The sequence below is a fragment of the Trichosurus vulpecula genome, chromosome 9 (assembly GCF_011100635.1).
Source record: "Trichosurus vulpecula isolate mTriVul1 chromosome 9, mTriVul1.pri, whole genome shotgun sequence".
Classification (NCBI taxonomy): domain Eukaryota; kingdom Metazoa; phylum Chordata; class Mammalia; order Diprotodontia; family Phalangeridae; genus Trichosurus; species Trichosurus vulpecula.
Genome location: NC_050581.1, coordinates 199,742,560 through 199,762,943, shown reverse-complemented (window position 1 = coordinate 199,762,943; position 20,384 = coordinate 199,742,560). Strand labels below are relative to the sequence as shown.

General features: G+C 44.8%; 1 protein-coding gene across 3 annotated transcripts in view; it reads right to left on the bottom strand.

The window, feature by feature from the left end:
* SUGCT (succinyl-CoA:glutarate-CoA transferase) overlaps positions 1–20,384 on the bottom strand; it is a 643,092-nt gene that overhangs the window by 91,566 nt on the left and 531,142 nt on the right. Inside the window, exon 15 of one of the 3 annotated variants that reach the window (XM_036738676.1) lies at positions 19,484–19,558. The exons of the other annotated variants lie outside the window; for them this stretch is intronic. Within the exon in view, the coding sequence (XP_036594571.1) occupies positions 19,529–19,558 (30 nt within the window). The 3' untranslated portion in view covers positions 19,484–19,528. Of the gene's footprint in view, positions 1–19,483; positions 19,559–20,384 lie in introns of those variants that run through there. 3 annotated transcript variants of the gene reach the window in all.

Here is a 20,384-nt window from a genome sequence, read left to right as displayed (position 1 = left end):
TAAACTGCTCTGTCAATGCTGGTTACTATAATACCATTATTTCTCGATAAAACCCAGTAACTCGCTATTGCCTCTAGCAGCGTGCTATTCGGCTATAAAATCCTCTATATGTCTCAGGCTCTTTTCAGCCTCATCCCCCCTTCCACAGGCTGCTCTAGCCAGACTGACCTTCTCTCTGTTCCTCTCAAGTTATGCCTATGTTATCTCCCATCTCCACACACCCCCCTGTCTGGGTTGCACCCCAAGTCAGTGTGGCCGGATCTAAAGTTAAGTGTAAGAAAACTGGCAAGGGAAGGGCGGAACCAGGTGTGAAGGGCTTTAAAGGCCAAGCTTAGGAATCTATTTGCTTCTGGAGGTGAGAGGGGGTCACTGCAGCTTATTGAATAGGAGGGTAACATGGTCAGACTTGTGCTTTAGGAAAATCCCTTTGCAGGCTGAATGGAGGATGGTCTGGAGCAGGGAGACTTGAGGCAGGCAGACCCCTCCCCCCCAGCAGGTATTACCATAGCCCAGTGAGAGGTGACTGGAGGGTCTGCAGCAGGGAGTGGCCATGTCAGAGGAGAGAAGGGGGCATACTTGAGAGATGGGAAAGCCCATATTCCAGACCAGGTTACCTACAGCCAGGGTGGCAAAGCATCAGATTCTGAGGCTGTACCTGCTCCTTCCCCGATCCTAACTTAAGAGTCAATCCCTAGATTCCTGGGCCACCCACTTCAGCCCAGGAGCCTAGCCCAGAAGGCAGCTGGTCAAGCAGAATTTCACAACTGTCCTTTAGAAAGGTCACTATTTTCTAGATCAAACTAGGGGCCTGCTGAAACGGGAAGAAGCAGGGGCACAGCCTGACCTCTGGGGGCTTGAGATAAATCAATCTGAGAATGGAAAGACAGATCACATCCCACCCTCCCAAGTCAACATGGGGTTTGTCTCCAGCACAAGCACAGTTCTCCTTCCCCCATGATCACCCAAATTTCCCCCACCATGCTCTTTCTTGGCACAGTGAAATTCCCAACCTCCTCCCTTTGGGGCTCCAAAGCATCTGTAACAGGAAATAAGGGGGGGAACATAAAAATATCCTCCTGCCACCTTATTCAGTTTTGAACAGGTGGCCACATGTGTCCCTCCCATCTCTGAGACCCTGGGATTCTGTGAAACACGAGATCATGTTTTGTATTGGCTAACAGGCCCCCATCCCTAGGTGAGCCCCAGAGAAAGGCAGTGTTTGCAAGGTTGTGGATCTGGCTTCAGCCAACAGTGTGGCACAGTGGATAGAGTGCCAAAACTAGAGTCAGCAGGACCTGAGTTCAAATACAGCCTCAGACTAGCCATTTGACCCTGGACAAGTCATTTCTGTTTGACTCAGTTTATTCATCTGTAAAATGAGCTGGAGAAGGAAATGGCGAACTACTCCAGTATCTCTGCCAAGAAAACCCCAAATGGGGTCATGGAGAGTCAGAAATAACTGAAAAGTAACTAACAACAAGTGTAACCTCAGACCTCCTCCAATCCTTTCAGTTCCATTTCACTATAATCAAATTAACCCTTCCATTGCTGAGGGAGAGCGTCAATCTATTCACCATTGTACAACTTTGCAAACCAGAACACATCTCCCTGTATACTATGCCTTTATATGTGTTGTGGTATTGCTGCTGTTTGGAAAATTAGAAAGGTTGGGAGTAGTTTTCTTTGGTCCCTATCCTCTTGTCCTTGGTAACAGCTGCCTGGCAGGCTTAGTGAGATCCAAGAGCTGATGCCAACAGTGACAACAACATAGAAGAGGCGGTGTGTTACAATGGACATTTTCAGAGTTAAGAAGACCTCGGTTCAAGCATCCCCTTGACACATTCTGGCTGTGACTCCGGCCAAGCGACTTCTGAAAGCCCCAAGCAGCAGAACGAATAGTAGCTAGGAGGAGGAGTAGGAGTAGTTGTCATCATCATGGTTGTTATCAGAGTCGTAAAAGTAATAACAGCATTAGTCATAGTAAAAATTGTATTAATAATAGTAAAGTAATGGTGATAATCATAGGAATGGTAATAGCCAAAGTACCAGTAATGATAGTGGTGGTAGTAGTAATAAAGTAGTAATAAGAACTATGAGTGTAGAAATGCTAAAATGAGTAGAGCAGTGGTAAGGGTAGCGGCAGGAAGAGTCGTGGTAGTAGAACAATAATGAAGTAGTGATAGCATTGATTATAAAAGCCGTAAAAGCAATCCTAGTAGTTGTAATACATTAGTAATAGTAAAGTAGCACTAGCGTTAGTAAAGGTGGTAGGAATACTCCAGGCAATGGTAGGAGCGGCAATATACTTGTGGTAATAGGAAAACGGTAGCAGCAACATTAAAAGTCGTGATGGTAGTAACAGCAAAAACAGCGCTAGCATTCGTGACGGTGACACAGGAATAGCAAAAAGAACAGCAGCCGTAGCAATGCTAGCAACAGGAACAGGAAAGGTCATAGTAGCGGCGATAGGAAAAGCAGGAATATTAGCATTAGTCACAGCCAGAGGTAATAGTAGTAATCAGTAGGAGTAGTAACCGTAAAGTTAGTCCCAGCAGTGATGGTGATGGGGAGAGCAGCGGTCACGACGGGAGCACTCACAGAGGCCACAGCAGGCTGTGTAGTACAGAGGTAACAACCCGTCTCAAGGCCCAGATCCACACTGTGTTCTTCATGTCACCATCATCACCATTGTTCATCTCTCCCCACTAGTCACAGAAGTCGGCGTCCTTTCTATCAGGAATGGATGACCGTTTGTGAAGGCGGGGTTGTGAAACCAGAGATGTTGAGAACCATGCCTGGAAAGCAAGGGCATCAATCCACAAGCATCACTTAGGAAGTGACTGAGATGCGCCAGAAGCTGTACTGGGCGCTGAAAAGTTAAACAGAAATAAAATAAAAGCTCTTGTCCTCAAGGTGCTTACATTCCACTCAATGCACATGCATACAACTAGCTACATATACATACACACGAGGTAAAGACAAGACTGTGGGTGAAGGTGGTTACTGGGGTGGGAAGGGGCCATATCAGGAAAGACTTCCTTATAAACAGTGTGCTTAAGTGAAGAGCTGGACACCAAAGCTCAGAGCTGTTCTCTTCTGATAAGAAGTGGCCGTTCAAGGATGCCCCTAATCATCCTTCTATGCCCTCCCTGACCCCGCCCCCCCATCACCTCCACCCTTATCTGGCTTCCAAGAACACGCTGTGCTCCCAGTGACCCAGGATCTTGTGTGACTGCTCTGTTTTTAAGCATGCTGACCATTTTCAAAGCCCTCTACCCTAACTTGTCACACCCCGAGTTGCCTTGATATCACCTATTCTGGACGTTTCAGTTAGACAGTTATTTCTGGCTATGGAAGATTACTTCAAAATCTGCATAGTCAGCCCCGATACACCCTGGAGGGACTTGCTAAATGTTTGTTGATTGCCCTGACCTTCATCTATGCGGGGATTCCCTCCGAGAATAACAGCTGATACCTAGTACTTATACAGTGTTTTAGGGTTGGCAGTGATTAGCTTGTTTAAGCCTGGAGCACAATGTAATGACCATAAGGGTCAATGTGGTTCCTTCCTCCTTAAGGAGTTGGGGTTTTTTAGACCAAACGTTAGGAGTTCAACGGCAATTGCTCTGAGCTCCCAGTTGGGAAAATTCCTAATGTTTAAGCAAAGCTTGAACTTTCTGCTCAACTTTACCTCTGTCTCTGACTCTTGGATTCTTTGTAGTTAAATATACATAAAATGTGTGAGTATTGCAACAGCAAACAGTAGATTCTATTACAATGTCTGCGGATAGACAAGGACCAAGAGAATAAGTTGGGAAATAGCTGACCTTGTCTTGGGACTTGCCCCAGTCTGGGGATGCTGCTCCAAAATGTCTGTAGAGTTGATGAACCTGCTCACTATCTGCCCTTCTCTGTCATGACTCAGACCTACTTTCAGTCTTCAGAGCTATGCTGTAAAGCCATGGACTCTAGGTTCTGAAATTCCCATCTCCCATCTCAACTCATTTGCTAAGTCATACTTGATTTCCGGAGGCATCACCAAGTTTCTCAGCCAACTGGAATCACCTTCCTATCTGCCATCATTTCATTCTATCCAAAGACCTTCAAAGCTGTTTCACACTAAGTTTAGAGTCTTCTGATTGACTGAAAGACATTCCCACCTAACGAAGGCATCAGAGCTAAAATGGGGTGAAGCAGCTCCAACCCCATTCTCAACACCCTCTCATTGGATCCTCTCAGCAGTGCAGTGAATGAGGTGTACTGATTATTCCCGTTTTCCAGATGAGGAAACTGAGGCTGAGAGTGGTTAAGTGACTTGCTCCCAGGACTTCACGGCTAGTAGAAGCTTGAATCAGGATTTGAATTCAGTTCTTCCTTACTCCAAGTCTAGTGCTCTATCTACTGCAGTCTCCAATGGTGCATATGGTAACCCTTCCCTTCCTGTCTACCCTCTACTCTCTTGTCTGTACTTGCCTAGGAATGTTCCACAGGGAGTGTGTCCACCATGCTTGGGAGCTTCCTTCAGCAATCTTGACATAATGGAGTACTCCAGTCTTCCATCAGTTTCACAAGATCAGTTCTCTAAGGTACATATTCTGAATTGGGGGTTCATGAACTTTTAAAATAAAACACTTTGATAACTATTTCAATGTAATTGGTTTCCTTTGTAATCCTATATGTCTTATTTTCTGCATTTAAAAATATTCCTTTGAGAAGGGGTCACCATACTGCCAGAGGGGGTACATGATGTAAATAAAAATGGCTAGGAACCCCTGGTCTAAGAGATGTTTGTTGTTCTTCTTCTTTAGTTTGGGGATAAAGGTTATTAAAACTAATAATGTGAATTTCATGGAAAAAGAATTCAAGATGGAAATCTATTTCCAAGGACCTTGGGCTAAGTATTTTCTAAGATTGTCTGTGAGGAAGTATTTATTAAGCACCTACTATGTGCCCAAGGACTCTGCACTTTATAGACATTATTTCATTCAATCCTCACGACAACCCTAGGAGGTGGGTGCTATTATTGATCCCTGATGAGAAAACAGAGACAGACAGAAGGTAAGTGACTTGCCCAAGGTCATGTGGCTAGTAAGTTTTTTAGGCTGGATTTGAACTCAGAGCTTCCTGACTCCAGGCCCATGCCCTCTATCCACTGCCCTACCTAGTTGCCTCAATAGATAGTACTGCCACAAGCAAACTATAGGCATATATAAAAAGACCCAGACAACTGATAGGAACATGAAGCAGAACCTGGTGACAAGGGGTGGGGGGGAAAGGGGGACGGGGCATGGAGAGAGGTCTTGCAAATTCTCTGTTCAATCCTAGGGAGGTACTAAGTCATTAACACAAGCACCAGGCGAAGGGCACGACCAACAAGATGGATTGGCTAATGGAATCTGACAATTTGCTTTTGGGAACTTGATCATAAGAAAACTCTCCTCTCTCCTAATTTTGAAGATTTATCATGTAATTAGTTATGCTTTAATAAACATCTAGTTGGCCCCAGATAACTGTTTTTCCCAAATGTTTCAAACTTAACAATGTTGTGCGTGTGTGTTTTTAAAGAAAAAAAAATACAAAACACAAAACAAAACAGCCCCCCACCCCAAGAAGCCCACACTCAGAACGATGAGTCCTGCCAATGCTTCCTCCCTGCCAAGTCCTATTAGTATAAATGAATGGTTTATTTTAAGAAATGCCTGATAAATTATTCTACATAATCGGTAATGAGGGGACTGTCAGCAAAGGAGAATCATTTCCAAAATTTCCTTGGCATAAAGAAACAAGCTGCTTCTAACTCAGACTCTGTTATGTGGCCTTAACCCCATTGTATTCTATTAATCTTCTTGCAAGAGGAAGGATCAGCCTGGATGTGCAGGCATCAGGGATGAGCTTGCTGCAGGCTGGGGAATCTACCCCAGAACGGGACCATTTCAAACTTGCCTGATGCAGATCTTCTGGCCACAGCCTTTCCTTTTCAGGCTGGATTGTGGGGTCACACTCAAAAGCCCCTGAGGACACCGACAGTCTTCTCCTTTCATTTTGTAGGTTAGGAAAGCGTGGAAAAATTAAGTCATGTGCCCTAGGTCATGTAGTTAAGAAGTGGCTTAGCTGGATTTCCAGCGCTGGTCTTCTGACCACTCCAAAATGAGGGCTCTCTTCACCTCCACACACTGTTATCACAAGGCACTGGGTCGGGACTAGATGGGCCCCAAACTTCTCATGGAGAGAAGCAGACATTAGGGTTCAAACTTGCTCTAGGAATTCAGTGGTTGTAAAATGCTGGCTCTATAAATAAGTTACCTTTATTCTCATTCCTCTCATCTTTCCCCCTCCCCCCATTAGAGGTCAATAAACATGGTCAATAAACATTTATTAAGCACTTACTATTTGCCTGGGAATACAAATACAAAAAAGAAAGACTGTCGCTGCCCTCAAGGAGCTTTTGATCAAATGTACATAAACACACACACAAAGTTGAAAAGCTGGAGATGGGAGAGAAGTGAAGGAGGCGTGGTGGAGATGTCCAAGAAGTCCTTAATAAGTGTGGCCAGGGGGGAAGGGAGATGTCTGAGGACAGTTAACCCTGTTCCTTCTCCTTCAGTGGAGGAGTTATGGCTCCATCCTCCAGGGGGGCAGATAGCACCAATGAGGTGTGAGGAACAAGGCCAATGGGATCTTTCAAGATGATGATATTTCCCAGTAGTGAGTTCACTGAGGACATGATGGGGAAGTCAAAGAAATCCAGAATGAGCATAGCCAGATGGAAACAAGGAGATGGCTGAGAGCATCTGGGTTCAGTTCAGAAAGAAACGATCCTAGGATGAGTCGCTACCCTGCCAATACCAATGCTGTTGTTGTCATCAGTATTTCATGTTGTGTGGATTATTTCACAGGTGGATAAAATAACTATTTTAAAATTAATATAATGATGATACGGATAAAGATTTTAAATATTATTACAAATATTAGAGGACTGTCATCAGATCCTGCATGGACCCCTGGATAAAGAGAACATGTCTCACTAATGTGTAGATAGATGGGTGGGTAGGTGGGCAGGTAGATAGATTGGTGATAAATGATCAGCTCTTTCAGGGGATTGCTCGTAATCTAAGAGAAGAATTTGAAAAATCTGTAGGTTAGCCACAGATATGGGAAATCATAAGAGATATGGTTTACAAGGCTCTGTGATAATTATGCTTAATGATTGCCATTCAGCCTCCAGAGCATTCCTCTCTGACTCCATAAATCTGTGCAACAAAATATGCTGATTTGGGATTCCTTATAATATGAAGGAAGACTCCTGAAATTAGAGGCATGGGGGAGGGGGGTCTTCATCTGTCACCTCCCAAACACAGAAGGAAAGCTCTGTGGTCTTTCAAACTGTTCCCTTTAGTGAAGGGGGGGAGGTGTTCTTTTTGCCCAAGTGTGGCAACCAATCTCTGCCAAGCCTGGTGGCAAGGAAGAGTTTGAGATCCAAAACCCTGCCATGGCTAAAAGCCCTTGGCTCTCAAGAGAAGGGAAAGCACGTTAAAAGGCAAAGAGAAAAAGCCAATAAACCCATTCCCTGAACCCTTTGCCATCACGACCAGCCCACATCTATTCCCCAAAACGCCCTTTCCAGCCCCTCAGTACCTCCTCATAAACCCACCGGCACTAATGGGCCTCTGTGGCCTTCCTCCTGAGTCAAACTTTCTGCCTCGCTGCTGCTGAACAGACATCCACTTAGTCTTCCTCGGGTCTGTGTAATGTTCACGGCCAGCCCCTATCTAAGCCTGCTGAAGGCTCCAAGGCAGAGATAAAAAGGGTTTCATACAATTTATGCTGCTCGTATTTTGTGTTTAATATGTTTAAACACGCAGACCAAAGCTCGTGCTTAATGCATGGTGGTGTGTACACAAGCTGCCTACATTACAGATGAGCCCAAGGAGCTGCTGCCTAACTTCCTCCAGCCCCAGCCAAGCGGAAAGAGGCTGCTCTTCTCAGGAAGGAATTATAAGGGCCCAAGGATTTGGAGCAGCTTCAATCACTGGGAAGCACGGGAGCCCCCTTGAGGTCTGCCTGGGCCATTTGTGGCCATTTTGCAGATGAGGAAAGTGAGGCCCAGAGAACTGAAGCAACTTGCAGCAACCAAACGAGAGTTGGCTCTTTAGTCAGTGGATCCCAGTTCAAATCTTGCCTCTGATGTTTACTACCTATGGGACTTTTTACAGGTCACTTAACCTCTGCCTCAGTTCCCTTATCTGTAGCTAGCCTCTGAGGGTCTTTTTCACATCTATACCTACAATTCTGCAAGTCTATGAGTGTAGCAGGGACCTTCTCAGGGCCATAAATAAAAAAAAGAGTGGTAGGGCCAGAAGGGATATACCAAATCTCTGCCTGCCATCCTGAGGCTGAATCCTGGGAGCCACTTTGCTTTCCCCAGGACCTCCACTATGGATCCCACCTAGCTAATGGACAGGGGGACACACCACCAACCTGTGCTCTGCTGGTCCAGTATCCATAGTATTGCCCCACCACACAGTAGTGAAAAAAGATTTAAATTCAAAGGTTTGGGATTCAGTTTTCTAGCCCAGTGATGCTGCATCTTTTTGAGGTTATGGGCCCCTGGGACAGTCCGGGGAAGCCTGTGGACCCTTCTCAGAATCATGTTGTTAAATATATAACACAAAATGTACATGCATTATGAAGGAAACTAAGGGGTGGCGAAAATAAAGATGTGTTGTTTTCCCATATAAATTAATGGATTCCCCAAAATCTATCCCGAAGCCAATTTCCAGAGACTCAGATTTAGAATCATTGACCTGGTCCTAAAGCCTTATTTGACAGAGAAGATAACTGAGTTCCAAAGAATGGAAGTGACTGGTTCAAGGTTACACCATGAGTAAGTGTCAGAGACAGCATTTCAAATCAGGGCTTTGTACTCCAAAGCCAACTCTCTGTCCCCAAACCCAACATGGTTTCTTACTATACTCAGAAATGTCACAATGATTGACAAGGACACTAGCCCCTCCTCCCCCAGAGACCGTTCAAGTAAGGAAGTACAAAGTCAGGTTTTGGCTACTCCAAGGGAAGCCTCCTCCCTCATCTCACCAACCACCACAAAAATAAATAAATATCAGGGTTCACGGCATTAACTCTGAATAAGCATGAAATGTTGCATAAGCTGAAATTCCAGGCCTCAGAAAAGTATGCATTTTGAACCAAATCGGTCCAAATTATTACTCATTTTCTTCTGTCCCAGAACCTAAGAGTGCGTCTGATTATTTGCCAATGAGGGCAAAGGGTGCAGTCAGTTCTCTCTTTATATTTGCATCAATCTAGTAAAAGAACAAAAAGGATCTTATTGATTTTATTATCTTTGGATTAACACTGAGCACCTATGGCTCCCCTCCCCCCACCATCCGAAAGGATTCTGCTCCCTTGGTCTTTTCCCCCGAAGTTCCCCTCTGACCATAATCTCTATTCCTCCCTTCTCTTTCACATAGAAAGGAGAAAGGTGCACCCAACAAGTAACCACCCACCCTCTTCTTGAAACACTTCTGACCACTGTAACCTCAGACAAGTCACTTAAACCCTATGGGCCTCATTTTTAAAATGGCTCAGAGGACTTTGATGACCTTTAATATCTTTTCTAATCCTACATCTATCATCCTATGACCCTATAGAACCATCCTCTCTTCCACATAACCACCTTTCAAGGACTTAGAAAATGCCCATCCAGGGGCAGCTAGGTGGTGCAGTGAGTAGAGCACCAGTCCTGGAGTCAGGAGGACCTGAGTTCAAATCCAGCCTCAGACAGTTGACACACTTACTAGCTGTGTGACCTTGGGCCAGCCACTTAATCCCAACTGTCCTGCCTTCCCCTCTCTAAAAAAGAAAGAAAGAAAGAAAGAAAAGAAAAGAAAATGTCCATCCTGCTCCCTCCTTAGCCTCTTTGCCTTCAGCCTAAACATCTCTACTTCCTTCAAGGAGCATTTGCACAATAGAATCCAGCCTCTTCCCTATCTCAATTGCCTTCTTCTGGACATTCTCCATCTTTGTCTTCCTGACTACCTGATGCCATGGTCCTCTTCGAAAAAGAAGGACAAACAACCTGGGGGTAGACTGAGCTGCCTGAAAGGGGACCCAACTAGTTGGGTAACTCATCCTGTCCTCTCCCTCTCCCTCTCCTTCTCCTTCTCTCCAAAGGAAGGTAAATTTTGATGGCCAGAAGCTGCCCACTTAACTTGGGGTTTGCTGGCTAGATTTCTTTCCTTCTTTTTTCTTTTCTTTTTTTCTTTCTTTCCCTCCTTCTTTCCTTCCTTCTTTCTATCTTTCTTTCCTTTTTTTCTTCCTTTCTTTTTTCTTTCCTTTCTTTCTCTCTCTCTCTTTCTCTTTCTTTCTTTCTTTCATTCTTCTTTCACAAAACCTTAAATCCAGTTCACTCTGAAGCTCACAGACTGGACCATAATAAGTCCTTACCCAAATTCTACTTAGTAGCTGTATTTTGGGCCCTCCTGGCTTAGAGTTAATGTTGGTGATAACTGCTTCTCTTTGGAACAGCAAGCCTGAGGGTCTTCCCCTCCCCGCTTGACTTTTTTTTTCTTTTTTCTAATTAAAGGGGCCATCCTTTGACTCGCTTCTTAAAGAGGCCTATTCATTGAATGGGCATCACCTCACTCTAAGTGAGTACATGAAAAGGCCTTAGCCAGGGTCCCCCATTTCATCCTCCAGTCATCCTGATCAATATCTGGTCACTGGATCCAGATGGCTCCAGAGGACAAAGTGAGGCTGGTGTCCTTGCACAGCCCTCCCTCACTCAACTCCAAGTCAACTGCAAGTCATGTCATCATTTCGCTGATGCCATGGTTCTCTTAAAAACAAAGGACGAACACAACCCTAGAGCACAGGCAACCTTAATGGATACAGACAGTAGCATGTATTTTTCTTTTAAAGTATCCAGAGATAAAGATGGAAACCCAACTTTGGTGAACATTGATTATAAGGCTTACTCTGGATCCCTGCTAATGCTCGTGCCTTCCTTCCACTGAGGATCTCCAGTTTATCTTGTAGGTATCTTCCTTGTACCTAGTTGTTTGCATGTCATCTCCCCCATTAGACTGAGGGCCCCTCTGCTTTCTTTTGTATCTCCAATGTTTAGCACAGTACCTGGCACATAGCAGGCTCTTAATAAATGCTTGTGGACTGACTGCCTGATCAGACAAATCCTCATGAAGAACATATCCCCAGTTTCACAGCGGGGTGGGTAGTCAGTATTGTCAGTGTGGACAATGACCATAGAGGTGATTGTCTCAGTTATTTTATTTTTCGTATTCAGGGGTGAGTTTTGTTTTTAATAATTAGAAATATGTGAGTCATTTCAGTATCTTAAAAATGATTACCTGTTAAAAATCACTACCGAGAATCATTAAGAAGAACCCCTCTGCAATAGCACGAATGGCTCTTGATGGAACAATAATGTGGCTCCCACCAACATGTCTCAGTCATATTTTGGAGCTGCAGTCCCTTGTGGAAGAGGTCGACATAAGATCCAAGCCCCTAAATCTTTTCAAGCCAGTATGAACTCTGTAGAAATTACACCGGGAGGATTCAGGAAGCGCTCTCATAGGGGAGGGGGTCGTGTTAAACCAGAGACTGCAGACCAAACAGGCTGGTGAGCTCAGAAGGCCAGGTCCCTCTACCTCAGCCATGAGTAATGAGGAAGTGATAGATTAAATTCTCCGGGTGCCGGTGTCTGGAAACATCTCAGGGCTGACTTCCACTTGCACATGTGTATCCAGACTGAATGCACCAGTCCCTGAAGAATCAGCAGCAGCAACGTCTCTTCTCAGGGACCTGCCAAAGCATTCTTTCATGTTACGAACTGGCCTCGAGCATTTCACTTTTATTCATTTTATCCTACTTAAGGAGATGGTATTTGCAGACATCCTAACCCCAATCATGAGGGTTTTTTGTTTTTTGCTTTTTTTCCCCTTCTAGACCAGCTAAATACATTGATAGAGCTGCTTCATTTCCCACTGGCTGCCAGATCTCCTTCCCCCTGCTGATAGCGAGAAGGGAGACTGAGTTTGCTTTCAAACATCGAGGTGGGTCCAATGTTAAGAAAGGGGCAGGGAGAGGATGGGAGAAGAACCTTGAGGTTCCCCCAATGGATTCAGCAGGGCGCAGAATCCAGGCATTTGATGAAGTGGATCCACTTTAGTGAACTACGGGCTATTCAGCAGATGTCTGTGTGGGGCAGATTTATGACAGCCATTTTCACTTTTATTTCCTGTTTCTCCATCCATCTATGGAGCCTGGCCTGGGAAGCCTGAAATAGCTATGAAGTGTTCTCAGCACTGACCTCTAAAATGATGGCACCTTAGGGAGCAATCTGATTGGACAAAACTTGTTCTGCACCATTCATGGGAAGCTGGGAGCTTTTGAATGAATCTGCTAGCCTCCCCTTTCTCTATGTGAGCGACCGGAGCACATCCCCACCTTCCTGAACTCATTTTAAAAAGTGATTCCAGAAAGTTAACACAATCAACAATTCTTATAGCATTGTCATATTACAGCAAAGCTTCACTTATCCAGACATCAATTACCTAGCAACCTCAGCCTAACTCACAGTTGGGGGGGGGCAGGGAGTTGGGGAAATGGGTCTCTGTTCAGCCAAAATGCAGGTCCCAAGCTGGAGGCCGAAGCTCATGCATTTTATTCCTGGGAAATTCCCCGAGTCCCTTAGTCTGCTTAGTCGTTCTTTCTGTGCAATTCCAACAAGTTTAGTTTTGTGGTTGGCCAGCCCACACCAGTTTAGAAAAGAGATTCTTAACCTTTTTTTGTGTTATGGACCCCTTTGGCAGCCTGATAAAACCTCTGGACCCTTTCTCTGAATCACATTTTTAAGTACATTAAATAAAATCCATAGGATGAAAAGGGAAGCCAATTATACTAAAATAATTACCAAAAAAAGTTCTCAGACCCCAGTTTAAGAGCCCCTTGGAAGTAACCAATTAAATAACAATACTGGGCTTCTAGAGGGGGACTCTAGCAACAAGACGTGTAACATTTTTCAACCTTCAATAAGTGGAAAATCATGAAAAGATTATAAACGGCAGACAACCTCAAAAACCCTAACAGCCTGAGGACACTTAGTGTAGGAGTAATCAGCCCTACACACAGGCTAGGGGCCCTGAAGGCCTGACCTTATTACAGACCAGGGCTATGAGTGATGTCCATATTTCCAACCTCAAACTCTCCAGAAAAGGCTGAATTCTGGGCTATGGGCTCTATTTAGAAAAATCGGACCTTGGCTAGCATTTTTGAGAAAAATTTCTAGTAAAAGTTGTTGAAGTTTAAGGTTTAAAAAATTAGGGCACAGCTATCTGCAAAACCATTTCTATGGGAACCTCTGTTTGCCCCAGGAGGCTGGATAAGTTAAGGGTGTGTTCATTAGAACGGATGACCCTTAGCTACATCAGAAAGTCACAGTGCCATAGAATGGAAGAGATGGGCGGATCTGGGTAGCTGATATACCCAAACGAAGATCCTAGAGACAACCCACCTAACAAGTGGCCAAACAATCAATAAATCAATCCATGCGTTGATTTCATGACTACTATAAAAATATAATAAATGAAACAACTACGACTTACAAGGAGCGATGTTCAACAAGACAGACAATAAGTAAACGTGTGAATGTATATATGTGTATAGCTACATATGTCTACCACAAACATCAAGTTTATATATAGAAATATTTACAAAGTGGCTGAATCCAAGGTAGTTTGGAAGGGAGGGCACTACCCTAAAAAGCTTTATGTTAAAGATGGCACCTGAGCTGTGCCTTAAAGGCAGAGGTCCCACTGAGGCAGACATAACTAGGGAATGCGTTCAAAACATGGAGGATGACTGCTGCATTGGTGGAATGATGGGAGATAGAGTATGAGAGGTGATAAGAGCCTGAACAAAGATGGTAGCTGGATGAATGGAGAGAAGTCCACTGTGAGGGATGTTGTAAACCAGTAAGACTCGGCAATTGATTGGGTGTGACAGGTGAGGGAGAGTGAGGAGCCCAGGAGAATGCTTAGGCTATAAATCTGGCACCCTAGAAAGATGGTTGTACCTACAAAAAAAAACCCAGGAAATTTTAGAAAAGGGAATCTGTAGCAGGGGAATCTCCAAAAAAAAGAATGAGTTCAGTTTTGAACATGACTGAAATGTCTGTTAGGCAATTGGTGGGGATGGGGGCTAAATATACATACCTAGAAATGATAACTTAACCTTTGGGAACTGCTGCCACCTCACTGCCCAAAGAATGGACAGGCTTTAGTAACTGATCAAAAATGGGGGCAGGGTTGTATGGAGAGAAAGAGGGAGCAACAAAGCCAGTCTGGGTGATGGAGAGGATGGTGCTGTCCTCAGCTGAAGGAGAGGAATGGAGAGTAGGGGTGGGGCTAGGGGAGTCAGGTTGGGGTCTATGCCTGTGGCTGGAAGTGGAGAAGGAAGGCTTAGCTCCTTTTGCTCACTGGCCTGTGATTTTACTGACAAGGAATTCCCAGTGAATAGACTTCCTCTAACTATACAAATGAGCACCTGTTTGGCCATGAGGCATGAGGCATTTCAGTGACTTGCCCAAGGTCACACAGTCAGCTTGTGCCAGGGGCAGAACTAGAACCCAGATCTCTCTGACTGGGAGACCAGTCCTCTATCCGCTATCCAACACCGCCTCTTGATATTTTGATAAACCAAACACAAACTACCATTACGATTAGTGCCCTCCACCTACCTTAAATGTATCCGTCCACCCTTCCTGACCCAGCTCAAACATCAACTCTTGCACAGCGCCTTCATGTACCAGCAAGATGGCACCACAGTGCAAAGGGCAGACATGGGACTTGGAATCTGAAAGACCTGAGTTCAAATCCAGCTGTGGGACCCAGGACAAGTCACTTTACCTGTCTCTGACTCAGTTTCCTCAACTGTATAATGAAAATAATACTAGTGCCCATCTCTCAGCCTTGTCATGAGGATCAGATGAGATAACGCTTGTAAAGTGCTTTGTAAACTTAAACACATGCCCGCTGCCCTCTTGGCGCCAGTGACGCCATCTCTGAGTCTGACAGCTTTGTGACTGTTCTTGATGCCTTTCTTGGGCACTACCACTTTCCTGTAGTCATCTATATGCTTTCTAATCTCCTCCTAGATAGCAATCCCATTAAGACTGGGCTCTCTTTGGCTCATTCCATGACAGTCCACAAACGGTTGTTGAATTAATATTATACGGACCTTACATGCAAAGGATCAGAGACATTTATGAATCATCTATAAAAAAATAGTTATTCCTCGAGCACAATTTGTACCTTGTAGCATGAAGAGGACTGTAAGATTTTGACTTGTGGGGAGAAGGCCTCCATCTTCATTCCAGGCTTTCTGGAAAGAGTAATGCCACAGGATGACATTCTGCCTCTGACATGTGTATCATTATAGCCCTGGACAATCACTTCATCTCTCTGGAACTCCACTTCCTTATCCATTAAAAATAAAAAGGGGGGAGGGGAAAGTAGACAAATTTACTTTTCAGGAGTTGACCCCATTAAAATGTGAGCTCCTTGAGGGTAGGGACCATGTGTTTGCCTTCCTTTGTACCCCAGGCCCTTCATACAGCACGAACCCTTAATTAATGCTGACTGACTGGGTTTCATGGGGTGCAGACAACTCTGATTTTGGACCTGAATTGGAGCTCAGGGTCTCAGCCTTAGCCAGCTGTGTGAATGTGGACAACTTCACTCCTCTTAGCCTAATTTTCTCATCTATAAAGTGAGGAGAAGGTGATTGCTGCTCCTGCCCTGCTCCCAGGGTTGTAGAGAGACTTGGTGGAGTGATAAATACACCAGAAATTGTAATTGTAAGGTTTAGATTGATTAAGTAAATCAGCCAAGACAGCTCTTCTGTCCCCACTTAAAGCAGGTGATGGAATGCCTTAATCAGGCCTTGGTCAATCAACCAGGCAATCACAGGCGTTAGGCTAAGGGCCCCTCCCCCCCACCACCAAAAGGCTTAGTTAAACTTGAAGGAAGCATGAGGGGCATTCAGATTGGTAAGTGCCCCCCACCACTACCAAAAGGCTTAGTTAAACTGGAAGGAAGCATGAGGGGCATTCAGATTGGTAAGTGCCCCCCCACCAAAAGGCATAGTTAAACTGGAAGGAAGCACAAGGGGCATTCGGATTGGCAGATTTAGCTACACCAGGGTGGGGGTGGGAGCCTATGGAAACCAGGAGAGCTACTGCAGAATCTGGGAGATTCCAGAAAAGAGGAGAGAGCCTTCCAGCTTACCCCCTACAAAAGCACTGATTGCATAGGAGAGCAGAGCCTCGGGTCTCAGGCTTCATCCCCCCCCACCCCAATTACATATCTATCTCTGTAGGGGAACAGGACCCCATGAACTTCAGAGGTCCAGAAGGCCCCCGCCTTCCCATCAGCATCGTAGCTGCATCTGTGGATCAGTTCATGGGAGTGTCCGTGTTGGGAGCCAAGACAGACCAGTAGCAGATCTGAGGAGCGGCAGAGGCCTCAGAAGAAACGCTATGCCGCACCTAAGGTGAATTCTTCGAGAATCCCAGCAAGGCAAGACAATGCTCTAGCAGAAGCACTTACATGAGCTGTGAGGTTCTCCTTTGTCACACTCAAGTTTGTAAACTTGAGCCCGCCGTCCCCTGGATTTTGCCTGCAATTGTGGGAGAACATGTTGCAGAGTGGCGAGGCGCGGGGAGTCACTGACTTTTCTTATCATAGCTACCATTTACCTAGAACTTCAGGGTTTGAAAAGCACTTTGTGTGTATCACCTCATGGACCCTCACAACAACTCTGCAAGGCAGGTGTTATTACTATCTCCCCTTTATAGACGACGAGACTGAGGCCGGTAGAGGTCATCTGAGTTTTCCAGGGTCACACAGCTGTTAAGTGTCTGAGGTGGGATTTGAACACAAGTCTTCCTGACTCCAAAACCAGCACTCTATCCACTTCGTCCATCTACACTCTTACCAGATGACCTTAGCAAATACCACTTTCTAAAAGCTAATTCAATATGGCTGACTAATCATGGTATAAAGTACAATGAAGGGGGCTCATGAGCTATATGGCTCTAGAAAAAGTACCACCTCCCAGGTGAAGCTTTCCTTCATCCCATCCATTATCTGAAGGTGATCCCACCTTCCATCACCGTTTGTGCCTTGCCAACATATTCTCCCTATTAACGGGACTGTTTTTGGCTCATTGTTGTCTTGCCTCTTTTAGAATGGAAAATACTTGAAGGTAGGGGCTGTGTTTTGGTCGTGCAGCCCCGAACCCAGTGCCTGACCTAGAGCCGGTGCTTAAGAGATATCTGTTGATTGAAGGAATGTTCAGTATTGACTTTCACATTGACCATGGAGAGTCTCCAGTGAAGAAAGAGAGCATTGTAGAAAGCCCAGATGTCTTTGTTATTCTTTCACTTTTGGAACTGAGATGGTATGTATGGTCTGTGCTGGGAAGGCCAAGCTGGGAAGGAGAGGCCAGGAATAACAGTCTCCATTTGAGACTTCACATTATTCCAATACAAAAGAATATGCCATTCATTCTGCTTATTGGGTTGCCTTTGGGCACATTTTAAAAACCACAAACAGTAAAATTAGGTTTAATTATATTTGTGAAGTTTTAAGTGGACTTAACTAATGAGCACATCTTTCCTTTGGCCTCCCCCCAAAGGAAAGTCATTTTCTACCTCTCCGGGGAGAATTTCATACCCTCTGAAGCACTTCCCAATCTTTGTGGAATTGTGCTACATATTTGTATAATTTTCAAGAATGAACATTACATCCTCAGAATATTTGGCTGCAAAGTCTTTAATGTTCTTAGGAATTCCTATGTGTCTATGGGAAGGCTCCACCTCCCTCTACAGTGAATTCAACATAATCTCTTCTATTCTCAGCCTGGACGGTCATTACAACTCAACAAGCACTGATTAAACGTCTGCTGTGTCAAGCACTGTGTTAGGTGCTAGGAGGTAATGACAGAAACTTATCAGTCCCTTCCCTCAAAGGGGTTCTATTCTACAACAGGGAAGAACAGGGGAACTACAGGGGAAGAAAAAAGTAGGTATAGTAATGCAAAGTAATTTCTGGGGGACAGAATACCAACAGGAGTGATCGGGATGGGTCTCCTGTTCCAAGAGAAAGACAAAAACTGGTGATTGGAATTAATTACAGGGACCATCCCCCCTTTTAGGAGAAATAGAAGGCTGATTACCAGAAAAACACAAAGGTTCAAAGACAGTGGACCCTGCAGCCCCCTCACACACCTGTGACATTGTGGGGCTGCTCAGTGATGGGAAGGGAGGGATACATAGGCTCCTTGAAAACAATCCAGAATTTAGGGACCTTGAAGACAGGAGCCAATTTTGGTTTTCTCTTTGTAATCCCAGCCCCTATTAGCACTGTGCATGGCACACATTCAAACCCTCAAATATGCCCTCAGATCTAGGATCTCAGCAACCCAGATGTTGCCTCTAACTTCTGTCTGCCTATCCATAACCTCCCATCACTTCACCACAAGGATCCTCTCAGCAAGTTAGAGGCTTTTCTCGCTTTCCCCTTCTATTTTGCAGGTACCAGGAGAACACTCCAGCCACTGACTTGCAGTTCCCCACCCCACCCCCCCCAGCCACATGAACCAGTCGTCTTCTCTTTGTCTCACATATTTCCCTGATGACATCTCATTCTCACATTCTTCTCTGAAATTCCAGAGTGGTCACATATTGCAAGCATGTCACATACTAGATGCTTAAGAGAAGATTTATGATTTGAATTACATTATATGCCCCTGGTCCCTCTCCCAGGAAAAGAACGATCTGCCTTTTCAGCCCCAGTCCCAACACCTCAAAGTATCAGCGAGCGGTGCCCAGGACCCAAAGGGCCTTTGTGTATACATATTAAGCACAGTAAATGTTTGTTGACTCGAATCAGCAACATAATTGGTCCCTTGCTGTCCCAAGGGGAAAGTCAGTATCTCTAGGATAATGAAGGTCAGCATTCTTAGGCTTTCTGCAGACATTTCCTCAAAACCTCCCTGAGTATTCGAGCTCCAACTCCAAGAAACGGACATCAGTGGGTCTTAGGGCAGCTCCTTAGAGTGACCCAAGGAACCTGGTGCCTTTACAATTGGCTGGGACCCCTCCCTGTGTGAAATGCTTCTTGTGGTCATCCCCTGGGGGCTGAGATGAGATCAAGAATTAGCCAGAGACATCCTCTGGCTCTATGCAACAGCCTTTGTAATTCCCTATGTGGATAATACAAGGAGCAAACACCTAAGCAAACACAAGTATGCTGGACAAGTAGCTGGCTGGGATCGAGTACTGACGGCAGAAGGGGCTGATCTAGCCTTTGGTAGAAGCCCCCAGCTCCCGGGGCCACCCTGCTGCTCAAGAGCGTATTCCACTCTGGGACTCTCACCTGTATTAGGAAGCTTGTCTTTACCTTAAATTAAACCTGCCCCTTTCCAGCTCTCACCCAGTGTTCATAGTGCTCTGCCTACCCTGTCAAAAACAAATTTGAGCAGGTAGGACAGACAGACAGACAGACAGACAGACAGAGAGAAAGAGAAAGGAAAATTTATTAAGCACTTTCTAGGTGGTAAAAACAAATAAAGGCAAACATGACAGTCTCTGCCCTTAGGGAGGTTACACTCTATTAGAGGAGGATGAGAAAAAAAGAGGAAATACTTTCTTTGTACAGACTTGACCTAGGCCATACAAACAGTCTGCTCTGACTTCACAATGCGCTATTTATTTTGGACCTGTTACAGATGTAAATATGCATATACTTTTTTTTTCCCTTTGTGAAAAAAAGAAAGATAATCTTTGACCTAATGACACCCCCCCCCCCCGGACATATGTATGCCCAGGAGGTCAGAGGGAAGGGTCTCCTCCATATTGTTTTCCCACATTAAATTTGTTTAGCTGATGTGTGGGTGTGTTTTGTTTTTCTAAAATTCATAGTTATAAAGGAAGATTCTTTGATTAGAAGAAGTTATTAGAAAGTAACGAAAAAGGAAAAAAGAAAACTTTTGTTTTTGCTTGCTTGTTTTTAAAGAAAAAAAAGTGGTAGGCTTATTTCAAAAAAGCAAAGCAAGATGAATAAGTGAATGGATGTGCATTCCTGCCCTGTTCCTCATGGAGGCTCCCAGTGACCACGTGGCTCTGATATGGTCGTCATCAGCTAAATCACTTCTCCTTAAATTGAAACTCTAACTCCTGGGCCTAGTCTAAGGCATCCAGTCGAACCCCATCCAGTTTAATCCCATTTCTCTTGGGTCAAAGTATGCATATCACAAACAGACACATAATAATTCAGACCTGCATA